Source organism: Balaenoptera acutorostrata, chromosome 9 (genome assembly GCF_949987535.1).
Source record: "Balaenoptera acutorostrata chromosome 9, mBalAcu1.1, whole genome shotgun sequence".
Classification (NCBI taxonomy): domain Eukaryota; kingdom Metazoa; phylum Chordata; class Mammalia; order Artiodactyla; family Balaenopteridae; genus Balaenoptera; species Balaenoptera acutorostrata.
The window spans coordinates 78,947,209-78,973,085 of NC_080072.1; the positions used below are offsets into that span (position 1 = coordinate 78,947,209).

The window sequence follows — 25,877 nt, forward strand, 5'->3', positions numbered from 1 at the left end:
CATTTTCACCATGTTGATTCTTCCAATCCAAGAACATGGTATATCTATCTCTCCATCTATTTGTATCATCTTTAATTTCTTTCATCAGTGTCTTATAGTTTTCTGCATACAGGTCTTTTGTCTCCTTAGGTAGGTTTATTCCTAGGTATTTTATTCTTTTCATTGCAATGGTAAATGAGAGTGTTTCCTTAAATTCACTTTCAGAATTCTCATCATTAGTGTAAAAGAATGTGAGAGATTTCTGTACATTAATTTTGTATCCAGCTACTTTACTAAATTCATTGATTAGCTCTAGTAGTTTTCTAGTAACATCTTCAGGATTCTCTATGTATAGTATCATGTCATCTGCAAAGAGTGACAGCTTTACTTCTTTTTTCCGATTTGGATTCCTTAACTATCTTTTTCTTCTCTGATTGCTGTGGCTAAAGCTTCCAAAACTATGCTGCATAACAGTGGTGAGAGTGACAACCTTGTCTTGTTCCTGATCTTAGAGGAAATGGTTTCAATTTTTCACCATTGCAAATGATGTTGGCTGTGGGTTTGTCATATATCACCTTTATTATGTTGAGGTAAGTTCCCTCTATGCCTTCTTTCTGGAGGATTTTTATCATAAAAAGGTGTTGAATTTTGTTGAAACCTTTTTCTGCATCTATTGAGATGATCATATGGTTTTTTCCTTCAATTTGTTAATATGGTTTATCACATTGATCGATTTGCGTATATTGAAGAATACTTGCATTCCTGGGATAAACCCCATTTCATCATGGTGTATGATCCTTTTAATGTGCTGTTAGATTCTGTTTCCAATATTTTGTTGAGGACTTTTGCATCTATGTTCATCAGTGATATTGGCCTGTAGTTTTCTTTCTTTGTGACCTCTTTGTCAGGTTTTGGTATTAGGGTGATGGTGACCTTGTAGAATGAGTTTGAGAGTGTTCCTCCCTCTGCTATATTTTGGAAGAGTTTGAGAAGTATAGGTGTTAGCGATTCTCTAAATGTTTGATACAATTTGCCTGTGAAGCCATCTGGTCCTGGGCTTTTGTTTGTTGGAAGATTTTTAATCACAGTCTCAATTTCAGTGCTTGTGATTGGTCTGTTTATATTTTCTATTTCTTCCTGGTTCAGTCTAGAAGGTTGTGCTTTTCTAAGAATTTGTCCATTTATTCCACGTTGCCCATTTCTTGACATATAGTTGCTTGTAATTCTCTCTCATGATCGTTTGTATTTCTGCAGTGTCAGTTGTTACTTCTCCTTTTTCATTTCAAATTCTGTTGATTTGAGTCTTCTCCCTTTTTTTCTTAATGAGTCGGTATAATGGTTTATCAATATTGTTTATCTTCTCAAAGAACCAGCTTTTACTTTTATTGATGTTTGCTATTGTTTTCTTCATTTCTTTCTCATTTATTTCTGATCTGATCTTTATGATTTCTTTCCTTCTGCTAACTTTGGGGGTTTTTTGTTCTTCTTTCTCTAATTGCTTTAGGTGTAAAGTTAGGTTGTTTATTTGAGTTGTTCCTTGAGGTAGGATAGTATTGCTATAAACTTCCCTCTTAGAACTGCTTTTGCTGTATCCCATAGGTTTTGGGTCCTTGTGTTTCCTTTGTCCTTTTTTTCTAGGTATTTTTTTAATTTCCTCTTTGATTTCTTCAGTGATCTCTTGATTATTTAGTAATGTATTGTTTACCCTCCATGTGTTTGTATTTTTTACAGATTTTTCCTCTATTTGATATCTAGTCTCAAAGTGTTGTGGTCGGAAAAGTTAATTGATATGATTTCAATATTCTTAAATTTACCAAAGCTTGATTTGTGACCCAAGATATGAATTATCCTGGAGAATGTTCCATAAGCACTTGAGATGAAAGTATAATCTGCTCTTTTTGTATGGAATATCCTATAAATATCAATTAAGTCCATCTTGTTTAATGTATCATTTAAAGCTTGTGTTTCCTTATTTATTTTCATTTTGGATGATCTGTCCATTGGTGAAAGTGGGGCGTTAAAGTCCCCTAGTATTATTGTGTTACTGTCGATTTCCCCTTTTATGGCTGTTAGCATTTGCCTTATGTATTGAGGTGCTCCTATGTTGGGTGCATAAATATTTACTACTCTCATATCTTCTTCTTGGATTGATCCATTGATCATTATGTAGTGTCCTTCCTTGTCTCTTGTAACATTCTTTATTTTCAAGTCTATTTTATCTGATATGAGAATTGCTACTCCAGCTTTCCTTTGATTACCATTTGCATGGAATGTCTTTTGCCATCCCCTCACTTTCAGTCTGTACGTGTCCCTAGGTCGGAAGTGGGTCTCTTGTAGACAGCATATATATGGGTCTTGTGTTTGTAATCATTCAGGCAGTCTATATCGTTTAGTTGGATCATTTAATCCATTTACCTTTAAGGTAGTTATTGATATGTAGTTCCTATTACCATTTTCTTAATTGATTTGTGTTTGTTATTGTAGGTCTTTTCTTTCTCTTGTGTTTCCTGCCTAGAGAAGTTCCTTTAGCATTTGTTGTAAAGCTGGTTTGGTGGTGCTGAATCCTCTTAGCTTTTGTTTGTCTGTAAAGTTTTTAATTTCTCTGTCAAATCTGAATGAGATCCTTGCTGGTAGAGTAATCTTGGTTGTAGGTTTTTCCCTTTCATCACTGTAAATATGTCCTGCCACTCCCTTCTGCCTTGCAGAGTTTCTGCTGAAAGATCAGCTGTTAACCTTATGGGGATTTTCTTGTATGCTATCTGTTGTTTTTCCCTTTCTGCTTTTAATATTTTTTCTTTGTATTTAATTGTTGATAGTTTGATTAGTATGTGTCTTTGCATGTTTCTCCTTGGATTTATCCTGTATGGGACTCTCTGCACTTCCTGAACTTGATTGACTGTTTCCTTTCCCATATTCGGGAAGTTTTCAACTATAGTCTCTTCAAATATTTTCTCAGTCCCTTTCTTTATCTCTTCTTTTTCTGAGACTCCTATACTTTGAATGTTGGTGTGTTTAATATGGTCCCAGAGGTCTCTGAGGCTGTCCTAAATTCTTTTCATTTTTTTTCTTTAGTCTGCTCTGTGGTAGTTATTTCCACTATTTTATCTTCCAAGTCACTTATCAGTTTTTCCGTCTCATTTATTCTGCTATTGATTCCTTCTAGAGAATATTTAATTTCATCTACTGTGTTGTTCATCATTGTTCCCTTAGTCTTTAGTTTTTCTAGATCCTTGTTAAATGTTTCTTGTGTTTCATCCATTCTGTTTCCAAGATTTTGGATCATCTTAACTATCATTACACTGAATTCTTTTTCAGGTAGATTGCCTATTTCCAATACATTTGTTTGGTCTGGTGGGTTTTTACCTTGCCTCTTCATCTGCTGTGTATTTCTCTTTCTTCTCATTTTGTTAAACTTACTGTGTTTGGGGTCTTCTTTTTGCAGGCTCCAGGTTCGTAGTTCCCATTGTTTTTGAGGTCTGCCCATAGTGGCTAAGGGTGGTTCATTGGGTTGGGTAAGCTTCCTAGTAGAGGGGACTAGTGCCTGTGTTCTGGTGGATGAGGCTGGACCTTGTCTTTCTGGTGTGCAGAACTGTGTTCGGTGGTATGTTTTGGGGTGTCTGTGATCTTATTATTATTTTAAATAGTCTCTCTGCTACTGGGTGTTGTTTTGTTCCTGTCTTCCTAGTTTTCTGGCATAGGGTGTCCAGCACTGTAGCTTGCTGGTCGTTGAGTGGAGCTGGGTCTTAGCATTGAGATGGATATCTGTGGGAGAGCATTTGCCTTTTGATATTACATGGATCCCTGAGCTCTCTGGTGGACTAATGTCCTGAACTCAGCTCTCCCACCTCAGAGACAGAGGCCTGACACCCAGCCAGAGCACCAAGATCCCGTCAGCCACACGCCTCAGAAGAAAAGAAAGAATAAAAAAAAAATAATAATAATAAAATAAAACAAAGTTATTAAAATTAAAAAATATATTATTAAAAGTAAAAAAATTAAAAAGTCATAAAAAAGGAAAGTAAGAAAGAAAGAAGTGAGCAGCCAAACCAATAAACAAATCCATCAATGAAAACAAGTGATAAAAACTATACCAAAAAAATACAAAAACACAAAATAAACAGACAGGAAGAACACTAGGACAAATGGTAAAAGCAGTGTTATACAGGTAAACTCACACAAAGAAGCATACGCATACACACTCACAAAAAGAGAAAAAGGAAAAAAAAATGTATAACTATATTATAAAAAAAAGGAAGAGAGCAACGTAATCAATAAAAAAATCTACCAATGATAATAAACTCTAAATACGAAACGAAGATAAACATAAAACCAGAAAACAAATTGGATTCAGAAAGCAAACCCCAAGTCTACAGTTGCTGCCAAAGTCCACCACCTCAATTTTGGGATGATTCATTGTCTATTCAGGTATTCCAGAGATTCAGGGTATGTCAAGTTGATTGTGGAGATTTAATCCACTGCTCCTGAGGTTGCTGGGAGAAATTTCCCTTTCTCTCCTTTGTTCGCACAGCTCTTGAGGTTCAGCTTTGGATTTGGGCCCGCTTCAGCATGTAGGTCACCTGAGGGCATCTCTTCTTCACTCAGACAGGACAGGGTTAAAGTAGCAGCTGATTAGGGGGCTCTAGCTCACTCAGGCCGGGGGGAGGGAGGGGTACGGAATGGAGGGTGAGCCTGTGGCAGCAGAGGCCGGCATGATGTTGCAACAGCCTGAGGTGCGCCATGGGTTCTCCTGGGGAAGTTGTCCCTGGATCACGGGACCCTGGCAGTGGTGGGCTGCACAGGATCCTGGGAGGAGAGGTTGGATAGTGACCTGTTCTTGCACACAGGCTTCTTGGTGGCTGCAGCAGAAGCTTTAACATTTCATGCCCGTCTCTGGTGTCCTCACTGATAGTCGTGCCTCGTGCCCATTTCTGGAGCTCGTTTAGGCGGTGCTCCATATCCCCTCTCCTTGCGCACTCTTTTGGGAAGTCTGAGGTCTTCTGGCAGGTGTATTCTTAACCACTGTGCCACCAGGGAAGTCCCACAATTCAGGTTTTTCTTGATATTAGGTTCCTATATTAATTCATAGAATTCAGTATGATTATCTTTATAGTGTACTATACATGTGTATATATTTATCTTGTAATATATGTAATTGTGGGTATTAGACTCATTCCTGGTTCCATTTTAACCCTGTGATAATATGCAGAGTCAAGAAATTTGGGGAATGTCTATGTTCAGTAGATAATTCTGGAAAGGACACAAATTCAGACCACATGAACAGGTTTCTACAAGAATTCTTATAACCTCCATTTATAAGATGTTCCCACGTCATCCTTAGTGTGAGAGCCCAAACCTTTTGCTATGCTGCAAGGAAATGGATTCACCTTCAGATCTCATGCTGTGCACTCAGAAAACTCATTCTCCTGCTTGTGGCTATGCTCCCTGCCCACTCTTGCCACATTGCCCACAATATTTACTTCTTGGGAAGTTTCACTTGTGGGTACATTGCAATACATATGTATGTTTCCTTGCTCATCCATGCCCATGTTCTTGTGTTTCTTACCTTAACACATGGAACGGCAATCCAGGACATCTAATCTTCCATAGTTTCCTAGTTACTCTTATTTCTTGATTTCTTACATACCTTGATTCACCTGTTTCTACTTTTTGTTGTTTGATAGATTAATAGATAATGATAGATAGATAGATATGTATATATATATATATCTTGTACATATATATGCATATATACATATATAAACTAAAATATTTTGGCATAAGCTAGGGAAAAACAAAAGCGAGGTGTGTGTGTGTGTTGGTGTGTGTGTGTGTGTGTGTGTCTTGTATGTATAGAGGGCTTAATTTTTTGGATTAAATGTTATTTTAGGTGTTTGCTTATTTATTTAGAAGTCCATGATATAAGGTTGCATTTTTATTTTTCTAATATAATTTGAATGTTGTAAATATTTTTGAGTAGAGAGTTCTTTTTAAATTCAGTTCAACAAGTAATTATTAAAAAAAACCTATGGTTGTACTGTATTTATAAGTAAATATATATTTTTCAGAAATATATTTCTATAAATGATCAATTTTATTTGCCCTTGATAGTAATAGTTCTCCAGCAAGGAGTCTCCTCACCTAAGGTAGTCACACCTTTCTCTAAAACTCAGCATCTCTTGAAGCTACTGGTAGAGGCTTTGCCATCCTCCAGGCAAGCCAAAGAGCAGTCCTCACCTTTTGCATGCTCTAAAGGAGATGTTTTAAATGTTTCCTGGGTTTTGCCCCTAGCTCAAATTGACCATAACTTTTTTCATGCCTGTGATGGGGAAAGAAGTCCTTCTGGATGCAAATCATCTCCACTGGGCAGCAGGTTTTTTGTTTTCATAGTTACTATCTCACCTAAATCAATTTCAATAGAGATATGCTCTAATGCAGAAACATATGATAGAAAAAAAAAAATTTAGTTCTGCAGCTTGAGCTCTCTGATGAAGTTAATGCAACACATAAGCTAGAATTTAAAAAGCTCTTAAAATTCCGTTATATGCCAACATGAATACAAAGAATAATGAGTTCCTCATTTTTGACAAATGAAGTAATGAATTGCACATGGGCCTTCTAGCTGAGCACATCTGGAATTAACTTATCAATGCCGCCTACCCAAAAATAAGACTTAAACCAGGTGACTGTGAATGGGGCTGTTTATTCATTTTGAAAATATGAAAACAATCATAAGAAATAGATGATTTCACTTGCAAACCCCCTTTTCTGTTCAAACTAATTGTTTTTTATTTGAACACCAGACTTTCCTCTTTGTATTATTGAGCAGTATTAGCTGACCTAGTTTTTTTGACTATGTCTGATTAAGAATACCAAATCACCTATAATCAAAGAATTGATTGGCCTTTATTTACTTAATTCAAATATGTTTCTTAACTATTCTTCAATCAGTAGATATGTCTCCTCTTTGTGGATAGTTTCTACTGACTGATTGGTGGTTAAATTTATCAACTAAACAGGTTTATTATTTTAATTTAATTTAATTTAATTTAACTTTTGGATACAATTTTTTAACAGGAAAAGCATTTTAACAAGTTTTTGTCCTGCAATCAACATGCAGTCCTCCACTAAAGTTGCTGTGTGTTCTCTCTGAAGCAGAATGTTTTCTTTGAAACCAACTGGTCTCCAGAGTTCCAGAAAGACTTATTTTATAGAAAGACACAAGCAAGGCTTTAAAAATGCTTCCTTTGATATACATCCACCATTATCTTTAATCTCCACAATATTGCATTTGAAATCAAAATCCTAATTTTATAAAAATGTTTCTATTCTAGTTCATATTGTATGTTATTTCATCAAAAATATTAATACCTTCAACTCTTTTTTTTTTACAATTTTTTAATAGCCCTTACAAGTAGCAATGAATTCAGAATTCTAAACTTTTTTTATCATTTTCAAAGAGCAATTAGAATTAAGGATGATGGAGAGGATATGGAATAGGGGTGGGAGTCTTCATTTTTTGTTAACATCTTTATTGGAGTATAATTGCTTTACAGTGGTGTGTTAGATTCTGCTTCATAACAAAGTGAATCAGCTATACATATACATATATCACCATATCTCCTCCGTCTTACGTCTCCCTCCCACCCCTCTAGGTGGTCACAAAGCACTGAGCTGATCTCCCTGTGATATGCGGATGCTCCCCACTACCTATCTATTTTACATTTGGTAGTGTATGTATGTCCATGCCACTCTCTCACTTTGTCCCAGCTTATCCTTCCCACTCCCCGTGTCCTCAAGTCCATTCTCAATGTCTGCATTTTCATTCCTGTCTTGCCCTTAGGTTCTTCAGAAGCTTTTTTTTTTTTTTTTTTTTTTTTAGATTCCATATATATGTGTTACCATACAGTATTTGTTTTTCACTTTCTGACTTACTTCCCTCTGTATGACAGTCTCTAGGTCCATCCACCTCACTAGAGAAACTCAATTTTGTTACTTTTTATGGCTGAGTAATATTACATTTTATATATGTGCCATCTTCTTTATCCATTCATCTGTTGATCGACACTTAGGTTGTTTCCATGTCCTGGCTATTGTAAATAGAGCTGCAATGAACATTGTGGTGCATGACTCTTTTTGAATTTTGGTTTTCTTGGGGTATATGCCCAGTAGTGAGATAGCTGGGCCATATGGTAGTTCTATTTTTAGTTTTTTAAGGAACCTCCATACTGTTCTCCATAGTGGCTGTATCAATTTACATTCCCACCAACAATGCAAGAGGGTTCCCTTTTCTCCACACCCTCTCCAGCATTTACTGTTTGTAGATTTTTTGATGATGACCATTCTGACTGGTGTGAAGTGACACCTCATGGTAGTTTTGATTTACATTTCTCTAATGAATAGTGATATTGAGCATCTTTTCATGTGTTTGTTGGCAATCTGTATATCTTCTTTGGAGAAATGTCTATTTAGGTATTTGGCCCATTTTTGGATTGGTTTGTTTGATTTTTGATATTGAGCTGCTTGGGCTGCTTGTAAATTTTGGAGATTAATCCTTTGTCAGTTGCTTCATTTGCAAATATTTTCTCCCATTCTGAGGGTTGTCCTTTCATCTTGTTTATGTATTCCTTTGCTGTGGAAAAGCTTTCAAGTTTCATTAGGTCCCATTTGTTTATTTTTGTTTTTATTTCCATTACTCTAGGAGGTGGGTCAAAGAGGATCTTGCTGTGATGTATGTCATAGAGTGTTGTGCCTATGTTTTCCTCTTAGAGTTTTATAGTGTCTGGCCTTACATTTAGGTCTCTAATCCATTTTGAGTTTATTTTTGTGTATGGGGTTAGGGAGTGTTCTACTTTCATTCTTTTACATGTAACTGTCCAGTTATCCCAGCACCAATTATTGAAGAGGCTGTCCTTTCTCCATTGTATATCCTTGCCTCCTTTGTCATAGATTAGTTGACCATAGGTGCGTGGGTTTATCTCTGGGCTTTCTATCCTGTTCCATTGATCTATGTTTCTGTTTTTGTGCCAGTACCATACTGCCTTTATTACTGTAGTTTTGTAGTATAGTCTGAAGTCTGGGAGACTGATTCCTCCAGCTCCGTTTTTCTTCCTCAAGACTGCTTTGGTTATTCGGGGTCTTTTGTGTTTCCATACACATTGTGAAATTTTTTGTTCTAGTTCTGTGAAAAATGCCATTGGTAGTTGTACAGGGAATGCATTGAATCTGTAGATTGCTTTGGGTAGTATAGTCTTTTTCACAATGTTGATTCTTCCAATCCAAGGGCATGGTATATCTCTTCATCTGTATGTATCATCTTCAATTTCTTCCATCACTGTCATAGTTTTCTGCATACAGGTCTTTTGCCTTCTTAGGTATGTTTATTCCTAGATATTTTATTCTTTTTTGTTGCAATGGTAAATGGGAATGTTTGCTTACTTTCTCTTACAGTTTTTTCATCATTAGTGTATAGGAATGCAAGAGATTTCAGCGCATTAATTTTGTATCCTGCTACTTTGCCAAATTCATTGATTAGTTCTAGTAGTTTCCTGGTAGCATCTTCAGGATTCTCGATGTATAGTATGATGTCTTCTGCAAACAGTGACAGCTTTACTTCTCCTTTTCTGATTTGGATTCCTTTAATTTCTTTTTCTTCTCTGATTGCTGTAGCTAAACCTGCAAAAACTATGTTGAATAATAATGGTGAGAGTGGACAACCTTGTCTTGTTCCTGATCTTAGTGGAAATGGTTTCAGTTTTTCACCATTGAGAATGATGTTGGCTGTGGGTTTGTCATATATGGCCTTTATTATGTTGAGGTAAGTTCCCTCTATGCCTACTTTCTGGAGGGTTTATATCATAAATGATGTTGAATTTTGTCCAAAGCTTTTCCTGCATCTATTGAGATGATCATATGGTTTTTCTCCTTCAATTTTTTAATATGGTGTATCACATTGATAGATTTGTGTATACTGAAGAATCCTTGCATTCCTGGGATAAACCCCATTTGATCATGGTGTATAATTCTTTTAATGTGCTCTAGGATTCTGTTTGCTAGTATTTTGTTGAGGATTTTTGCATCTATGTTCATCAGTGATATTGGCCTGTAGTTTTCTTTCTTTGTGACACCTTTGTCTGGTTTTGGTATCAGGGTGATGGTGGCCACATAGAATGAGTTGGGAGTCTTCCTCCCTCTGCTATATTTTGGAAGAGTTTGAGAAGGATATGTGTTAGCTCTTCTCTAAATGTTTGATAGAATTCTCCTGTGAAGCCGTCTGGTCCTGGGCTTTTGTTTTTTGGAAGATTTTTAATCACAGTCTCAAATTCAGTGCTTGTGATTGGTCTGTTTATATTTTCTATTTCTTCCTGGTTCAGACTCGGAAGGTTGTGATTTTCTACAAATTTGTCCATTTCTTCCAGGTTGTCCATTTTATTGGCATAGAGTTGCTTGTAGTAATCTCTCATGATCCTTTGTATTTCTGCAGTGTCAGTTGTTACTTCTCCTTTTTCATTTCTAATTCTATTGATTGGTCTTCTCCCTTTTTTTCTTGATGAGTCTGGCTAATGGTTTATTAATTTTTTTATCTTCTCAAAGAACCAGCTTTTAGTTTTATTGATCTTTGCTATTGTTTCCTTCATTTCTTTTTCATTTATTTCTGATCTGATCTTTATGATTTCTTTCCTTTTGCTAACTTTGGGGTTTTTTTGTTCCTTTCTCTAATTGCTTTAGGTGTAAGGTTAGGTTTTTTATTTGAGATGTTTTTTTGTTTCTTGAGGTAGGATTGTATTGGTCTACACTTCCCTCTTAGAACTGATTTTGCTGCATCCCATATTTTTTGGGTCATTGTGTTTTCATTTTCCTTTGTTTCTAGGTATTTTTTGATTTCCCCTTTGATTTCTTCAGTGGTCTCTTGGTTATTTAGTAGTGTATTGTTTAGCCTCTGTGGGTTTGTATTTTTTACAGATTTTTTCCTGTAATTGACATCTAGTCTCATAGCATTGTGGTCAGAAAAGATACTTGATATGATTTCAATTTTCTTATACTTGCCAAGGCTTGATTTGTGACCCAGGATATGATCTGACCTGGAGAATGTGCCATGAGCACTTGAGAAGAAAGTGTATTCTGTTGTTTTTGGATGGAATGTTCTGTAAATATAAATTAATTCCATCTTGTTTAATGTATCATTTAAAGCTTGTGTCTCCTTATTTATTTTCATTCTGGATGATCTTTCCACTAGTGAAAGTGGGGTGTCAAAGTCCCCTACTTTGTGTCCCCTACTATGATTTCCCCTTTTATGGCTGTTAGTATTTGCCTTATGTATTGAGGTGCTGCTATGTTGGGTGCATAAATAATTACAATTGTTATATCTTCTTGGATTGATCCCTTGATCCTTATGTAGTGTCCTTCTTTTTCTTTTGTAATAGTCTTTATTTTCAAGTCTATTTTGTGTGATATGAGAATTGCTACTTCAGCTTTTTTTTTAATTTCCTTTTACATGGAAAGTCTTTTGCCATCCCCTCACTTTCAGTATGTATGTGTCCCTAGGTCTGAAGTGGTTCTCTTGTATACAAAATATATACTGGTCTTGTGTTTTTATCCATTCAGGAAGTCTATATCTTTTGGTTGGATCATTTAATTCATTTACATTTAAGGTAGTTATCAATATGTATGTTCCTATTACCATTTTCTTAATTGATTTGGGTTTGTTATTGTAGGTCTTTTCCTTCTCTTGTGTTTCCTGTCTAGAGAAGTTCCTTTAGCATTTGTTGTAATACTGGTTTGGTGGTGATTAATTCTCTTAGCTTTTGCTTGTCTGCAAAGATTTTAATTTCTCCCTCAAATCTAAATGTGATCCTTACTGGGTAGAGTAATCTTGGTTGTAGGTTTTTTTCCCTTTCATCACTTTAAATATGCCCTGCCCCTCACTTCTGGCTTGCATAGTTTCTGCTGAAAGATCAGTTGTTAACCTTATGGGGATTCTGTTGTATATTATTTGTTGTTTTTCTCTTGCTGTTTTTAATATTTTTTCTTTGAATTTAATTTTTGATAGTTTGTTTAATATGTGTCTTGGCGGTTTTCTCTTTGCATTTATCCTGTATGGGACTCTCTGCACTTCCTGGACTTGACTATTTCCTTTCCCATATCAGGGAAGTTTTCAACTATAATCTCTTCAAATATTTTCTCAGTCCCTTTCTTTTTCTCTTCTTCTTCTGGGACCCCTATAATTCGAATGTTGTTGCTTTTAATGTTGTCCCAGAGGTCTCTGAGAATGTCCTCAGTTGTTTTCTTTCTTTTTTCTTTATTCTACTCTGTGGTAGTAATTTCCAGTATTTTATCTTCCAGGTCACTTATCCGTTCTTCTGCCTCAGTTATTCTGCTATTGATTCCTTCTAGAGAATTTTTAATTTCATTTGTTTTGTTGTTCATCATTGTTTGTTTGCTCTTTAGTTCTTCTAGGTCCTTGTTAAACGTTTTTGTGTTTTTTCCATTCTATTTCCAAGATTTTGGATCATCTTTACTATATTACTCTGAATTCTTTTTCAAGTAGATTGCCTATTTCCTCTTCATTTTTTTGGTCTGATGGGTTTTTACCTTGCTCCTTCATCTGCTGTGTGTTTCTCTGTCTTCTAATTTTGCTTAACTTACTGAGTTTGGGGTCTCCTTTTCACAGGCTGCAGCTTCATAGTTCCCGTTGTTTTTGGTGCCTTCCCCCAGTGACTAAGGTTGCTTCAGTGGGTTGTGTAGGCCTCCTGGTGGAGGGAACTGGTGCCTGTTTTCTGGTGGATGAGGCTGGATCTTGTCTTTCTGGTGGGCAGGACCACTTCCAGTGGTGTGTTTTCGGATGTCTGTGGCCTTATTATGATTTTGGGCAGCCTCTCTACTAATGGGTGGTGTTGTGTTCCTGTCTTGCTAGTTGTTTGGCATAGGCTGTCCCACACTGTAGCTTGCTGGTCGTTGAGTGGAGCTGGGTCTTAGTGTTGTGATGGAGATCTCTGAGAGAGGTTTCACCATTTGATATCACATGGAGCCAGGAGGTCTCTGGTGGGCCAATGTTCTGAACTCGGCTCTCCCTCCTCTGAGGCACAGGCCTGACACCTGGTTGGAGTGCCAAGACTGTCAGCCACATGGCTTCAAGGAAAAGGGAGATTAAAACAAAAAAGATAGAAAAAAATAAAATAAAATAGTTATTAAAATAATTTTTTTAAAATTATTAAAGTTTTAAAAAATGAAAAGTTATTAAAAAAGAAAGAAAGAAAGAAGAGAGGAACCAAACCAAAAAACTAATCCACCAGTGATAACAAGTGTTAAAAACTATACTAAAAAAAAAAAAAAAAGGACAGAGACAATCCTATGAAAAATTGTGAAACAAAGCTATACAGTCACAATCACACAAAGAAGCATACACATACGCACTCACAAAAAGAGAAAAAAAATATATCTCAAGTCTGCAGTTGCTCCCAAATTTCACCACATCAATTTTGGGATGATTCGTTGTCTATTCAGGTATTTCAGAGATGCAGGGTACATCACGTTGATTGTGGAGATTTAATCAGCTGCTCCTGAGCCTTTTGGGAAGTCTGAGGTCTTCTGCCAGCATTCAGTAGGTGTTCTGTAGGAGTTGTTCCACATGTAGATGTATTTCTGATGTATTTGTGGGAAGGAAGGTGATCTCCACATCTTACTCCTCTGCCATCTTGAATGTCTTCCCCTGGGTAGGAGTCTTTAAAACCTATAGTTATGGCTAGGAGAATATAAATATATGTAGCTTTGGGAGGAAGGATAGTTATAAATTTTATATTAATTTTGTTTTTTAGCATTGCATCAGAAATAATTACATCAAGATTAAAACAGAAATTAACTGTTGATCACACCTGGCAATTTGAACTCCCCTTTCATTCATTCAACAATAATGTAACAAGCAACCTTCAGACAGTGATCTAGGCACTTAGGATGTATGAGGGAACAAAACAAAACAAAACATTCATGCCCTTGTGGAGACGGTATTCACATGGGTGAGGACAAACAATAACAGAGAACATAATAAACATGTAAGTTAAATAGTATCTTGGAAGTTAATGAATGAAAAAAAAAAGAAATATTATATTGTAAGGAAGATCAGAACTACTGTGGAAGAGGTAGTATATTAGTCTGCTTGGGCTGTCATAACCAAATACCATTACCTAGGTGGCTAAAACAACAAAATAATTTTCTAACAGTTCTGGAGACTGAGCATGTAGGTGTCAGCCAGTTCCTTTTGATTCCTGGTAAGGATGCTCCCCCTGGCTTTCAGATAGTAGCCCTCTCACTGCTTACTCACATGGCAGACAGACAGGAAGCAAGTTTTCCAGTGTCTCTTCTTATAAAGACACTACTCTTATCAAATCATTGTCCCACCCTTATGATTTCATTTAACCTTAATTATTTCCTATTTTCAACATAGCTTAATATACTAAAAGATAACACAATATCAATTCCCCAATGTCTTTTCATTTCTCTCAGGATGAAATCCCAAATCCTATATGACTTGGTTCCTCCAATCCCTCTACAAACTCATCTTCTACCATTCTCACTCTGCTCTTGACTCACTGGTCTTCTAATGTCCTGTCTATAATGCATCTAATAGCTTTGTACTAGTTACTCCTTTTACATGGGATGCTTTCCTCCAAATATTGGCATAGCTAAATCCAAACTTCATTCAAAAGTTCACTCAAATGCACCTTCCTAATGAGGCTCATACTGACCACTCTGTTTAAAATTTCAAGAGATGTGTGGTGAAGATGGCTGAGTAGAAAGATCCTTAACTCACCACTTCCCATGGGCACACCAAAACTACAGCTATTTACAGAGTGACTATCTATGAGAATGACCTTAAGACTAGGAGAAAAGATTTTTCTGCAACTGAAGATATAAAGAAGAAACCATAAAAGAGATGGGGAGGAGGGACAGAGACACTGTGTAGTTGAGACCCACACCACCAGGTATGTGACCCACAAATAGGAGGATAATCACAATCTCAGAGGTTCTCCCCAAGGAGCAAGGATTCCAAGCCCTATATCGCCATCCCCACCCTGGGCATCCTGCACCAGGAAGAAGAGTCTCTAGAACTTCTGTCTTTGAAGGCTAGTGGGGCTTGCATTCAGGAGAGTTGGAGGGCTGTAGGAAATAGGGACTCCACTCGTAAAAGGCATGCACAAAATCTCACACACTTCAAGTCCCAGTGTAGAGGCCATAATTTTAAAGGCATCTGGGTCAGACCACTTGCTGATCTTGGAGAGCCTCTTAGAAAAGCAGGAGGCAGTGGGGCTCCCCTTGGGGATAGAGACACTGGTGACAGCCATTTGGGGGAGCTCATTCTACCTCAAGCACACTGATGCTGGCAAGTGTCATTTTGGAGTCCTCTCTCTAACCTATTATTGCTGCAGGTCTACCTGCCCACCAGCAGGCTGACACCAGCTCAGGGCCCAACCAGGCTAAGCAGCCAAACATTTCAAAACTTGGCCCTGCCCTTAGCAAGCCAGTAGCCATGAGGCAGTACCTGAGAGTCAAACAGAATGGAGGCCAGTCTAGCCCACCAGAGCACCCACAGTAGTCAGCCTCACTACAGTAGATGGGTCCATGCAACCCAAATAGGGGAGAACCCTAGAGCATATAGCTCCAGTGACTAGAAGGGAGTGTGCTGTTGGGCCCTATTAGACGTGTCCTACATGAGGCCACTTCTCAATGATGGGGAAGTATAACTGACTTATCCAACACATAGAAATAAACAAAGAATTAGGCAAAATGAGGAGACAGAGGAATATGATAAAAGGAAAAAGAAAAAATCTCATAAAACCTCAGAAAAAGAACTAAACAAAGTGGAGATAAGCAATCTACCTGGTAAGAAATTCAAATAATGTTCATAAAGAAGCTCACTACACTCAGGAGAACATAGATGAATGTGGTGATAATTTTAAGAGTTAGAAAATATAAAGAGGATCCAAACAGAGTTGAAAAATAAAATAACTGAAATAAATACACTAGAAGAAATCAATACTATATTACTTAATACAGAGGAACAGATCATCAAACTGAAGACACAGTAGTGAAAATCACCCAAGTTGAAAAAAGAAGAAAAAAATTTTTTTTAAATAGGACAGTTTAAGAGACCTCTGGGAAAACATCTAATGTACTAGCACTTATGTTATAGAGGTCCCAGAAGAAGAAGGGTCAGAGAAATCATTTGAAGAAATAATAGCTGAAAACTTCCCTAACCTCATAATGGAAACAAACATCAGGTTCCTGTAAGCACACAGTATCCCAAACAAGATCAACCCATAGAAGCCCACACCAAGACATATAATAATTAAATGTCAACATCAAAGATATTTTTAAAATCAGCAAGAGAAAAACAAGTTACAAGAGAACTTCCATAAGAAAAATCAGCTGAATTTTTGGCATAAACATTGCAGGCCAGAAGGAAGTGGCATGATATATTCAAAGTGATGAAAGGAAAAAACCTACAAACAAGAATACTCTACCCAGAAAGGCTATCACTCAGATGTGAAGAGATTTACAGACAAGCAAAGGTAAACATACAATAAAATCAAACATACAATAAAAGTGATAGATCAACCATTTATAAAGCTAATAGGAAGGTTAAAGACAAAAGTAGTAGAATCATCTATATCCACAAGTTGTTAAGGGATACACAAAGCAAAAGGTTTAAAATGATGTGAAAAAACATTAAACTTTGGGGGGAGTAAAAATGCAGGGTTATTAGAATGCATTCAAATTTAAGAGATCATCAATATAAATAATTATATATATATATATATATATATATATATATATATATACATATACAGTTATATAGTTATATATGAGCCTCATGGTAACCACAAACCAAAAATTTACAAGAGATATGAGGTACACACAAAAGAGAGACAGGAATTCAAACATAAAACTAAAGATAGTCATCAAACCACAAGGGAAGAGAGCAAAAGGAGAAGGGAACAAAAATGAACTGCGGAAACTACCAGAAAGCAGTTAACAAAATAGCAATAAGTACATACTTATCAATAATTACTTTAAATTTAAATAGACTAAATGCTCCAATCAAAAGAAATACAGTGGCTGAATGGATGAAAAAACAAGAGCCATATATGCAATGACAAGAGACTCACATCAGCTCTAAGGAAACAAATTGGAAGTGAGGGGTTGGAAAAAGATATTCCATGCAAATTGAAGCAAAGAAAAAACTGTAGTAGCAATACTTATATTAGACAATATAGACTTTAAAACAAAAACTGTAACAAGAGACAAAGAAAGATATTACATAATGCTAAAGAGATCAATCCGAAAAGAAAATATAACAATTGTAAATATATATACATCCAACATAGGAACACTTATATACATAAAGCTTATATTAACAAACATAAAGAAAAAATTGGCAGTAACACAATAATAGTGGAGAATTTAAGATCTTGCTTACCTCAAAGAACAGATCATCCAAGCAGAAAAATCAATAAGGAAACACTGCCCTAAAATGACACATTAGACCAGATAGATTAACAGATATCTACAGAACATTCCATCCAAAAACAGCAGAATACACAGTCTTCTCAAGTGCACATGAAATATTCTCCAGGATAGACCACATGCTAGACCACAAAACAAGTATCAGTAAATTTATGAAGAATGAAATCATACTGAGCACTTTTCCAAATACAATGATTTAAGACTGGAAATCAACTACAAGGAGAAAAACTACAAAAAAAAAACAAAAAAAAACACATGGATGCTAAACAATATACTACTAAACAACCAATGGTGGGGGATTTCTCTAGTGGCCCAGTGGTTAAGACTCTGTGCTTCCACTGCAGGGGGTGTGGGTTCAATCCCTGGTTGGGGAACTAAGATCCCGCAGGCTGTGCAGCCAAAATAAATAAATAAATTAAATAAATTTTAAAAAATAAAGAAAGCATTGTTCTGCTAAGGTATATTATTTGGAAAAAAGAATAACAACTAACATTAAGAAATGAAAGACTCCGTAAAAAAAAAAAAAAACAACCAATGGGTCACTGAAGAAATCAAAGAGGGAATCAAAAAATTCCTGGTGACATATGAAAATTAAAACACCATCCTAAAATCTATGGGATGCTGCAAAAGCAGCTCTAAGAGTGAAGTTTTAGAAATACAAGTCTACCTCAGGAAACCAGAAAAATCTCAAGTAAACAACCTAACCCTACCCCTAAAGGAACTAGTAAAGGAACAAATAAAACCCAAAATTAGTGGAAGATACGAAATAATAAATTTTAGAGCAGAAATAAGTGAAATAGAGACTAAATAAAACAATAGGAAACAAAAACCAATAAAACTAGGTGCTGTTTCTTTGAAAGTATAAACAAAATTGATAAACCTTTAGTCAGACTCATCAAGAAAAAGAGAGAGCCCAAATCAATAAAATCAAGAATGAAAGAGAAGTTACAACCATCACATAAATAATAATAATAGTAATCTCTTATAAAGGATCATGAGATTACTACAAAAAATTATTTGCCAATAAATTGACAGCCTAGAAGAAATAGATAAATTTCTAGAAACTTATAATCTCCCAAGACTGAATCAGAAAGAAATGGAAAATAAAACAGATCAGTTACTAGTATTGAAAATGAATCAGTAATAAAAAAATAAAAGCCAACAAAAAGAAGTACAGTACCAGATGACTTCAAAGGGTATTTCTATTAAACATTTAAAGAAGAGTTAGTACCTATTCTTCTCAAACTATCCAAAAAAATTGAAGAGGAAGGAACATTTCTAAAGTCTTTCTATGAGGCCAGCATTACCCTGATAACAAAACTAGATAAAGACAACACAAAAAGAAAAATATATGCCAATATCACTGATGAACATGGATTCAAAAATCCTCAACAAAATGTTAACAAACTGAATTCAACAATGCATAGAAAAGATCATACAGCAAGGTTAAGTGGGATTTATACCAGGGATGCAAAGATGACTCAATATTCCTAAATCAATCAGTGTGATATACCACATTAAAAAATTCAAGAATAAAAATCATATACTTATCAAAATAGATACAGAAAAGCTTTTGAAAAAATTCGACATCCATTTATCATAAAAATTCTCAACAAAGTGGATATAAAGGAAATACACCTCAACATAGTAAAGGCCATAGATGATAAGCCCATAACTAACATCATATTGAATGCTGAAAAGTTGAAAGCATTTCTTCTAAGATCAGGAACAAAACAAGTATGCCCACTTTTACTACCTTTATGGAAGTCCTAGCCATAACAATCAGACAAGAAAAAATACATAGAAGGAATCCAAATTGGAAAGGAGAAGTAAAACTCACTGTTTTCAGATGACATAATACTATACATAGAAAATGATATAATGAAAGAATTAATATTGTTAAAGTGACCAAACCACCTAAGGCAATCTAAAGATTCAATGCAATCTCTATCAAAATACCAATGGCAATCTTCACAGAACTGGAACAAATAATTCTAAAATTTGTATGGAAACACAAAACACCCCAAAAAGCCAAAACAATCAAGAAAGAAACAAAAATCTGGAGGTATCATGCGCCTTCATTTCAAACTGTACTGCAAAGCTACAGTAATCAAAATAGTATGGGAAATGAGAGCCCAGAAATAAACCTACACACATATGATCAATTAATCTATGGCAAAAGATGCAAGAATATAAAATGGGGAGAAGACAGATTTTGCAGTAAATAATGCTGGGAAAACTGGATAGCTACATGCAAAAGAATCAAACTGGACTACCTTCTCACACCATATACAAAAATAAACTCAAAATGGATTAAAGACTTAAATGTAAGACCTGAAACCATAAAATTCCTAGAAGAAAACAGTACACTGTTCAACATCAATCTTAACAATATTTATTTTGGATCCGTCTCCTCAGATGAGGGCACTAAAAGCAAAAATAAACAAATGGGACTACATCAAACTAAAAAATTTTAGCATAGCAAAGGAAACTATCAACAAAACAAAAAAGTAGCCTACTGAAATATTTGAAGATATTTGCAAATCATACATCTAATAAGGGGTTAATTCCAAAATATACAAGGAACTCATACAAATCAACATCAAATAAAAAAATCAAGCAACCTGATTAAAAAATTGGCAGAGGACCTAAATAGACATTTTTCCAAAGAAGGCATAGAGATGGCCAACAGACACATGAAAAGGCACTCAACATCACTAAGCATCAAAGAAATGCAAGTCAAACCTACAATGAGATATTACCTCACACCTGTGAAAATGGTTCTTAGCAAAAAAGCAACAAATAACAAATGTTGGTGAGCATATGGAGAAAAGGAAACTCCTGTGCACTCTTAGTAGGAATGTAAGTTGGTATATCCACTATGGAAAACAGTAATAGCTTCCTCAAAAAAATTAAAAATAGGATTACTAAAAACTGGTGCTTGCTGTTGTATTGCCAGATGCAGGAACGCAGCAGAACACTGATGCTCCCTCCACAAGCTCTTGTCATCGACCAAGCTCTTGATTTTTAAAATCTGGACTTAGCCAAGTATATTTGGGCACGTTAAAAATAGTATCTTTGTTATTAAAAATTTGATTGCATAATTTAAAAAAATAGAATTACTATAAAATCCAGCAATCCCACTTCAGGGCATTTATTCAAATAAAACAAAAACACTAGTTCAAAAAGATGTATGCACTCCAATGTTCATTGCAGCATTATTTATAATAGCCAGGATATGGAAGCCACCTAAGTGTCCATTGATAGATAGATAAAGAATACGTGGTAAATATATAAACAATGGAATATTACTCAGCTATAATAATAATGAAATCTTGCCATTTGACATAATGTGTATGGATTTAGAGGGTTTTATGCTAATGAAATAATCAGAGAAAAACAAATACCACATGATCTCATATATGGAATTCAAAAAACAAAAAAAGAAAGAAAACAAAATGAAAACAGACTCTTAGATACAGAGAACAGACAGATGTTGCCAGAAAGTTGGCGTTGGGGGATGTGAAATAGGTGAAGGAAATTAAGAGGTACAAACCTCCAGTTATAAATAAATAAGTTACAGGCATGTAATATACAGCCTAAAAATATGGTCAGTAATATTGTAATATATTTGTTTGGGGACAGATGGTTACTAGACATACTGTGGCATTCATTTCATAATGTATGCAAATGTCAAATCATTATGTAGTGCACCTGAAACTAACATAGTATTGTACATCAAGTGAGTTTCCAAAAAAAATAAAATAAATTTTAAAAAATTTAAAAAATCACAACCTGCCTACTATGGACTGAATTGTGTCTCCCCAAAATTAATATGTTGAAATCCTAACCACTGTATGACTGTATTTGGAGGAGACGCCTTTAAAGAGATCAGACGGCAATTAGATATACGAGGCTGGAGTTTAAGAGTGAGGTTTAGAATAAAGATATAAATTAGGAAATTATTGGCATATAAATTTCATTTAATACCATAAGACTGCATGACATCTCCAAGGATATAAGCATAAAATAAAGAAGAAAGGAGTATGAAAACTGAGCCCTCAAGTAACCAATAGAAAGAAGTTGTGGAAAAGAGGAGCCATCCAAAGGATACAGAGGGGAAGCAACCATCTGTTAAAAAAAAAAAAAAAAAAGAATGTGATATCCTGACAGACAAAAGAGTAAAATCTATCAAGGAAGAGAAAGAGTAATCAACTGGGTCAAATGCTGCTGACTTAGAAAGTATGATGAGGAATGAGAATTGATCATTGATTTAAGCAACATAGAGGTCATTCATGATCTTGACACTAGAAGTTTTAGTAAAATAGTAAGGACTAAAGTCTCACAAGAATTGGTTCAAGAGAAAATGGAGAAAAGTTAATGCAGACAACTCTTTTAAGAAGTTTTGCTGCAAAGGGAAGTGGAGAAATCAAAACACTTGAAGTCAGAGATGTCATAATTTGCTTATGAGTTGGAGTAGTGCAGGGGAAAAAGAAAGAAATCCAGGATGACCCCCAAATTTTGGATACAGAAATTGTCATTCACTGAGTAAGGAATACTGAAGAAGTAGGTGGGGGAAATTAAGGTTAAGAATCCCATCTAAATAGAAAGGTTGAATAGGTCATAGGAAATGTGAATTTGGAGTCTAGGGAGGAAGTTCATGGCTGAATATATTGGCGTCATCAGCATACAGAAGGTATTAAAAACCATGAGACTAGATAAGATCACCATGGAGTTAAAAAAAATGGGAGTAGAACTGCGGTGCACCTGGAAGATGAAAAGAAACTAGCAATGGAGACTGATAAGGCATAATCAGAAAGGAGAAAAACAGAAGTTTTGAAAAGTATTTCAAAGAGCAGAGCATGATCAACTGTGTCAAAGCATGATGTTAGAACAAACAAGCTAAGGAACAGAGACCAATGGTCTCTATTTTAGCAATAGAGACCATTGGTGATCTTGACAGGAGCAGTTATGGTGGAATGCTGGAGGTAAGAGCTTGATTGGAGCGGGTTCAAGAGTGAATAGAAAGAGAATAATTGGAGATAGCAAATAAGGTACAAATAACTCTCGAGAAGTTTTGCTATAAAAGAAACATAAAGACTAGAGACTGGGTGAAGGCTGGAAGGAGAGAAAATTTTGAGACAATTTTGTTTTGATTTGTTTTTAAGTGGGAAAAATACCTGCATGCTTGCATTAGAGACATTTGAGGGGGAGGTGGGGAGGAGAGAGACACAACTGAGATGGATTGCCCTCTTCTTTACAATATCTTAAGAGGGCCACCCCTTGAGAGGCATAAAGTTGCCTTAGAGGGGATTCATGTTTCTACTGTAGTAAAAAGTTGGAAGAATGTTCAGAAAGAAGAATGAGTATATGGCAATTTTGCTAATGACAGATTATGAATTCCAAAGGCCCTAGTAAAAGGATTTTAAACAGTAGGGAAGGATGACAACTGAGACAGAAAGAGGAAATGTGCAGAGTTCTATGGGGATTCGAATAAAACGGATGAGGCACGACCTATCTGTTTGGAGTTGCTTGAAGTGACTGACATAAACAGAAGTCAATGAAACAGTAAGTCCTGAGGGACCCAAGGCAAGTATTGGTGAAGCAGTGTATATTGGGGTCTAGGGAGAGCTGAGTGTCTTGGTATCTCTTCTTCCCACCTTTATGTTTGACAGACACAGCTCAGCATTCTACCAAGTTATGGACTGAACAGTGGTCTTTATCCCCTACCTCTTAGACTCCAAGCATGTTGCTCATTTGTCAGTGCAGCAAAAGGGGACAGACTTTTTTCATGTCTTCATTTCACTGCTTTAAAAAGTCAGCTCTGTAGGGCTGTGAGATTTGTCAGGCAGCCCACACTGCCTATGCACTGATCATTCACCTTTCAGGGAGCTAATTATTTGGTAATATTCTACTATTACATTTCAAAAGAGATTTTCATGGGAAATCCAAGATGCATTTAATTCCACCTTGTCATAGTAAAAGTCCATCAAGTCATCAAATCAAGGGTTTCCCCCTGCCACTGGCCTGCCATGCTTAAACAGAAATCCAGGGCTGATATAAATCCAGAGAACGTTTGCACTTCATAAGGGAAGTTTTCTACTTTCCCCCTTTTCACCTCTATAACAAATGTTCTTCCAGAAATATTTCCTACACAGTAGAGATGAGTGAACAAGAAAAGCAGTCAAATAGAGCATAAACGCTATGTAAAAAATACTTTACTCTGTGGTAATTATATTTACACACAATTTTATGTTTTAATAAAATCTAAATGTAGTGCAAAAATCACTCCAAGGAGAGTTCAGAGCTTCCACTTTGAAACCACAAACTGGAGTTTTTAAATTAGAGGAATATATTCTTACTCTGCTGCTTGGAGCTGCCAAGTGGCTAAGCATGTTTGCCAGAACTGTGAGAAGCAAACTGCTCAAGAAATTTCTCTAGAAATATGAGAACTATTTGCTTAAATTAGAGCACTAGTTGGCATCTTATCTGGGGCTGAGGAGTTGACAAAATGATCATGGCAAGTTATGTTATGTCAATCGATTTGTAAACATAAGATGAAAGAATTCTAACTATAACAAACTGACATGTGCAAGTGCTTACTTCTGAGGATTGATTTTCATTTTACTAATGAGATGGGAGGTGACACATGACCACGTGTTATAAGGATGTACGCAGCAGCCTGCCAATTATGTCAGTGCCTGTGATATCTTTGATCACAATCTATAAGCATTTCCAGTTCACTTAATGGCATGAAATCTCCTTCCTCTCCATAGTCCCAGAAATCATAACAGGGGACATGGAATCAGCCATGGCAGTGGACCTGAACCCCTGGGTGGAATATGAATTCAGAGTGGTGGCCACCAATCCAATTGGGACTGGAGATCCAAGCACCCCATCTCGAAAGATCCGCACAAATGAAGCAGGTAAGAATATTGGAGAGTCAGCATTCTATTTGGTATATCCCTAATCACTTTTAAAGCAAGTTGAATTAACCATTAAAGCTTGCTTTAGTATAATTTTTCCTAATTCATTTACCTAGACATCATAAAATCTTTTCCTTCAAAATAATTCTTTCATTTCATCTGTTTTCAGAACATTCTCTCCTTGTTTCTACAAGTACAGGTCTAGGTGCTTCAATTTCCTCCCAACCCTTGCCCGCATCAAGTCACCATGAAACTGAAGCAGTTAGTTTCTTCTTCTAATTATACACTCATTCAATACAGCAGACCTATAAAATTCAGAATAGATTAGCTCACCCTCTTTTTCTCCAGTGATAACAGTTACCTCTAATTATAGGGTACTTCCTTAAACTCTTTATGTTGCCCTTCACCGTCTGAGCTGGTATAAATTACACTTTGCAAAGACAAACATAGTCTTAACTTGACCCACTGCCATCTTGATGTCTATGTGTAAAATAACTGCTTCCTAACTTAGAAAAAAAAACAGTATTCTTCTGGCCTTTTAGAATGAAGTATCTCTGATAGAATCTTTCTAAAGACCACACAAGGAAAATTAACAGTTTTATTTAAAAACAAATGTTAAGATATCTTGTCCATCATCTGGAAGAAGCAGAATAAAGAAAAATTGTTAGTAGAGTTTTGATTACTTTGGACAAAGTCTTATTGAGATTTATCTTTATGTCCCTATAAGATTGTATATAAAAAATATTTAGTAAGGCACTAGCTTAGGCAAACACAAATATCAATAATGTTGATAAGAATGATTAAAACAACAGAGAAATGCAGAGGGGGGTAGATTACAGATATGAGGAGGAGAGAAACAAATTAATGTCTTTACACTCAATGATAACATGAATCTCAATAATCATTACAACGTAAGTACACTAAGGATGAGAATTTTGTCTTATTTGTTCACTGTTTTATCTTCAATACCTAGAACAATGTTTGGCACTAGTATTCCATATGTCTTTGTTGAAAGATTAAAAAGGAATATTCCTTTTCTTTCCTTTATATGCTGCTACCCACATCAGGACCCAGGTCAGAGACACATGTACAAAGAAGGTTAAGAATGAACTGTGAATTGTACATTTTGTATCATAGTTATAGAATTGGACCAAAAATGTGATTTGTGACTTCTTAGAAATTGAACGAAGCTTATAATAATTAAAATAAATTATCAAAAGAGTTGGTTCTTTCTCTAAAACACACTCAGTCTGGTTCTTAAAAAGAGAAAGAAAGAAAAGAATCCCAAATGATCAACTTATTACATAAAGTGTGAATAATCATTAAAAAGATGTTCAAATTCTTTTCATATAAAAATTAAGCAACCAAGAAAAGAAAAGCTAGTCTAAATATGTTGGAAAAGATTCATTCACAGAAAAATCCAACTTTTCTGCTTTTGTGATTTGCCTATTACAA

At 35.7% G+C, this 25,877-nt stretch overlaps 1 protein-coding gene across 1 annotated transcript in view; it reads left to right on the forward strand.

Annotated features, from left to right (window-relative positions):
- The window catches only part of CNTN5 (contactin 5), a 1,403,535-nt gene that overhangs the window by 1,306,222 nt on the left and 71,436 nt on the right, over positions 1-25,877 (forward strand). Inside the window, exon 18 of the mRNA XM_057553585.1 lies at positions 24,273-24,422. Coding sequence (XP_057409568.1) covers positions 24,273-24,422 — 150 coding nt within the window. The remainder of the gene's footprint in view (positions 1-24,272; positions 24,423-25,877) is intronic.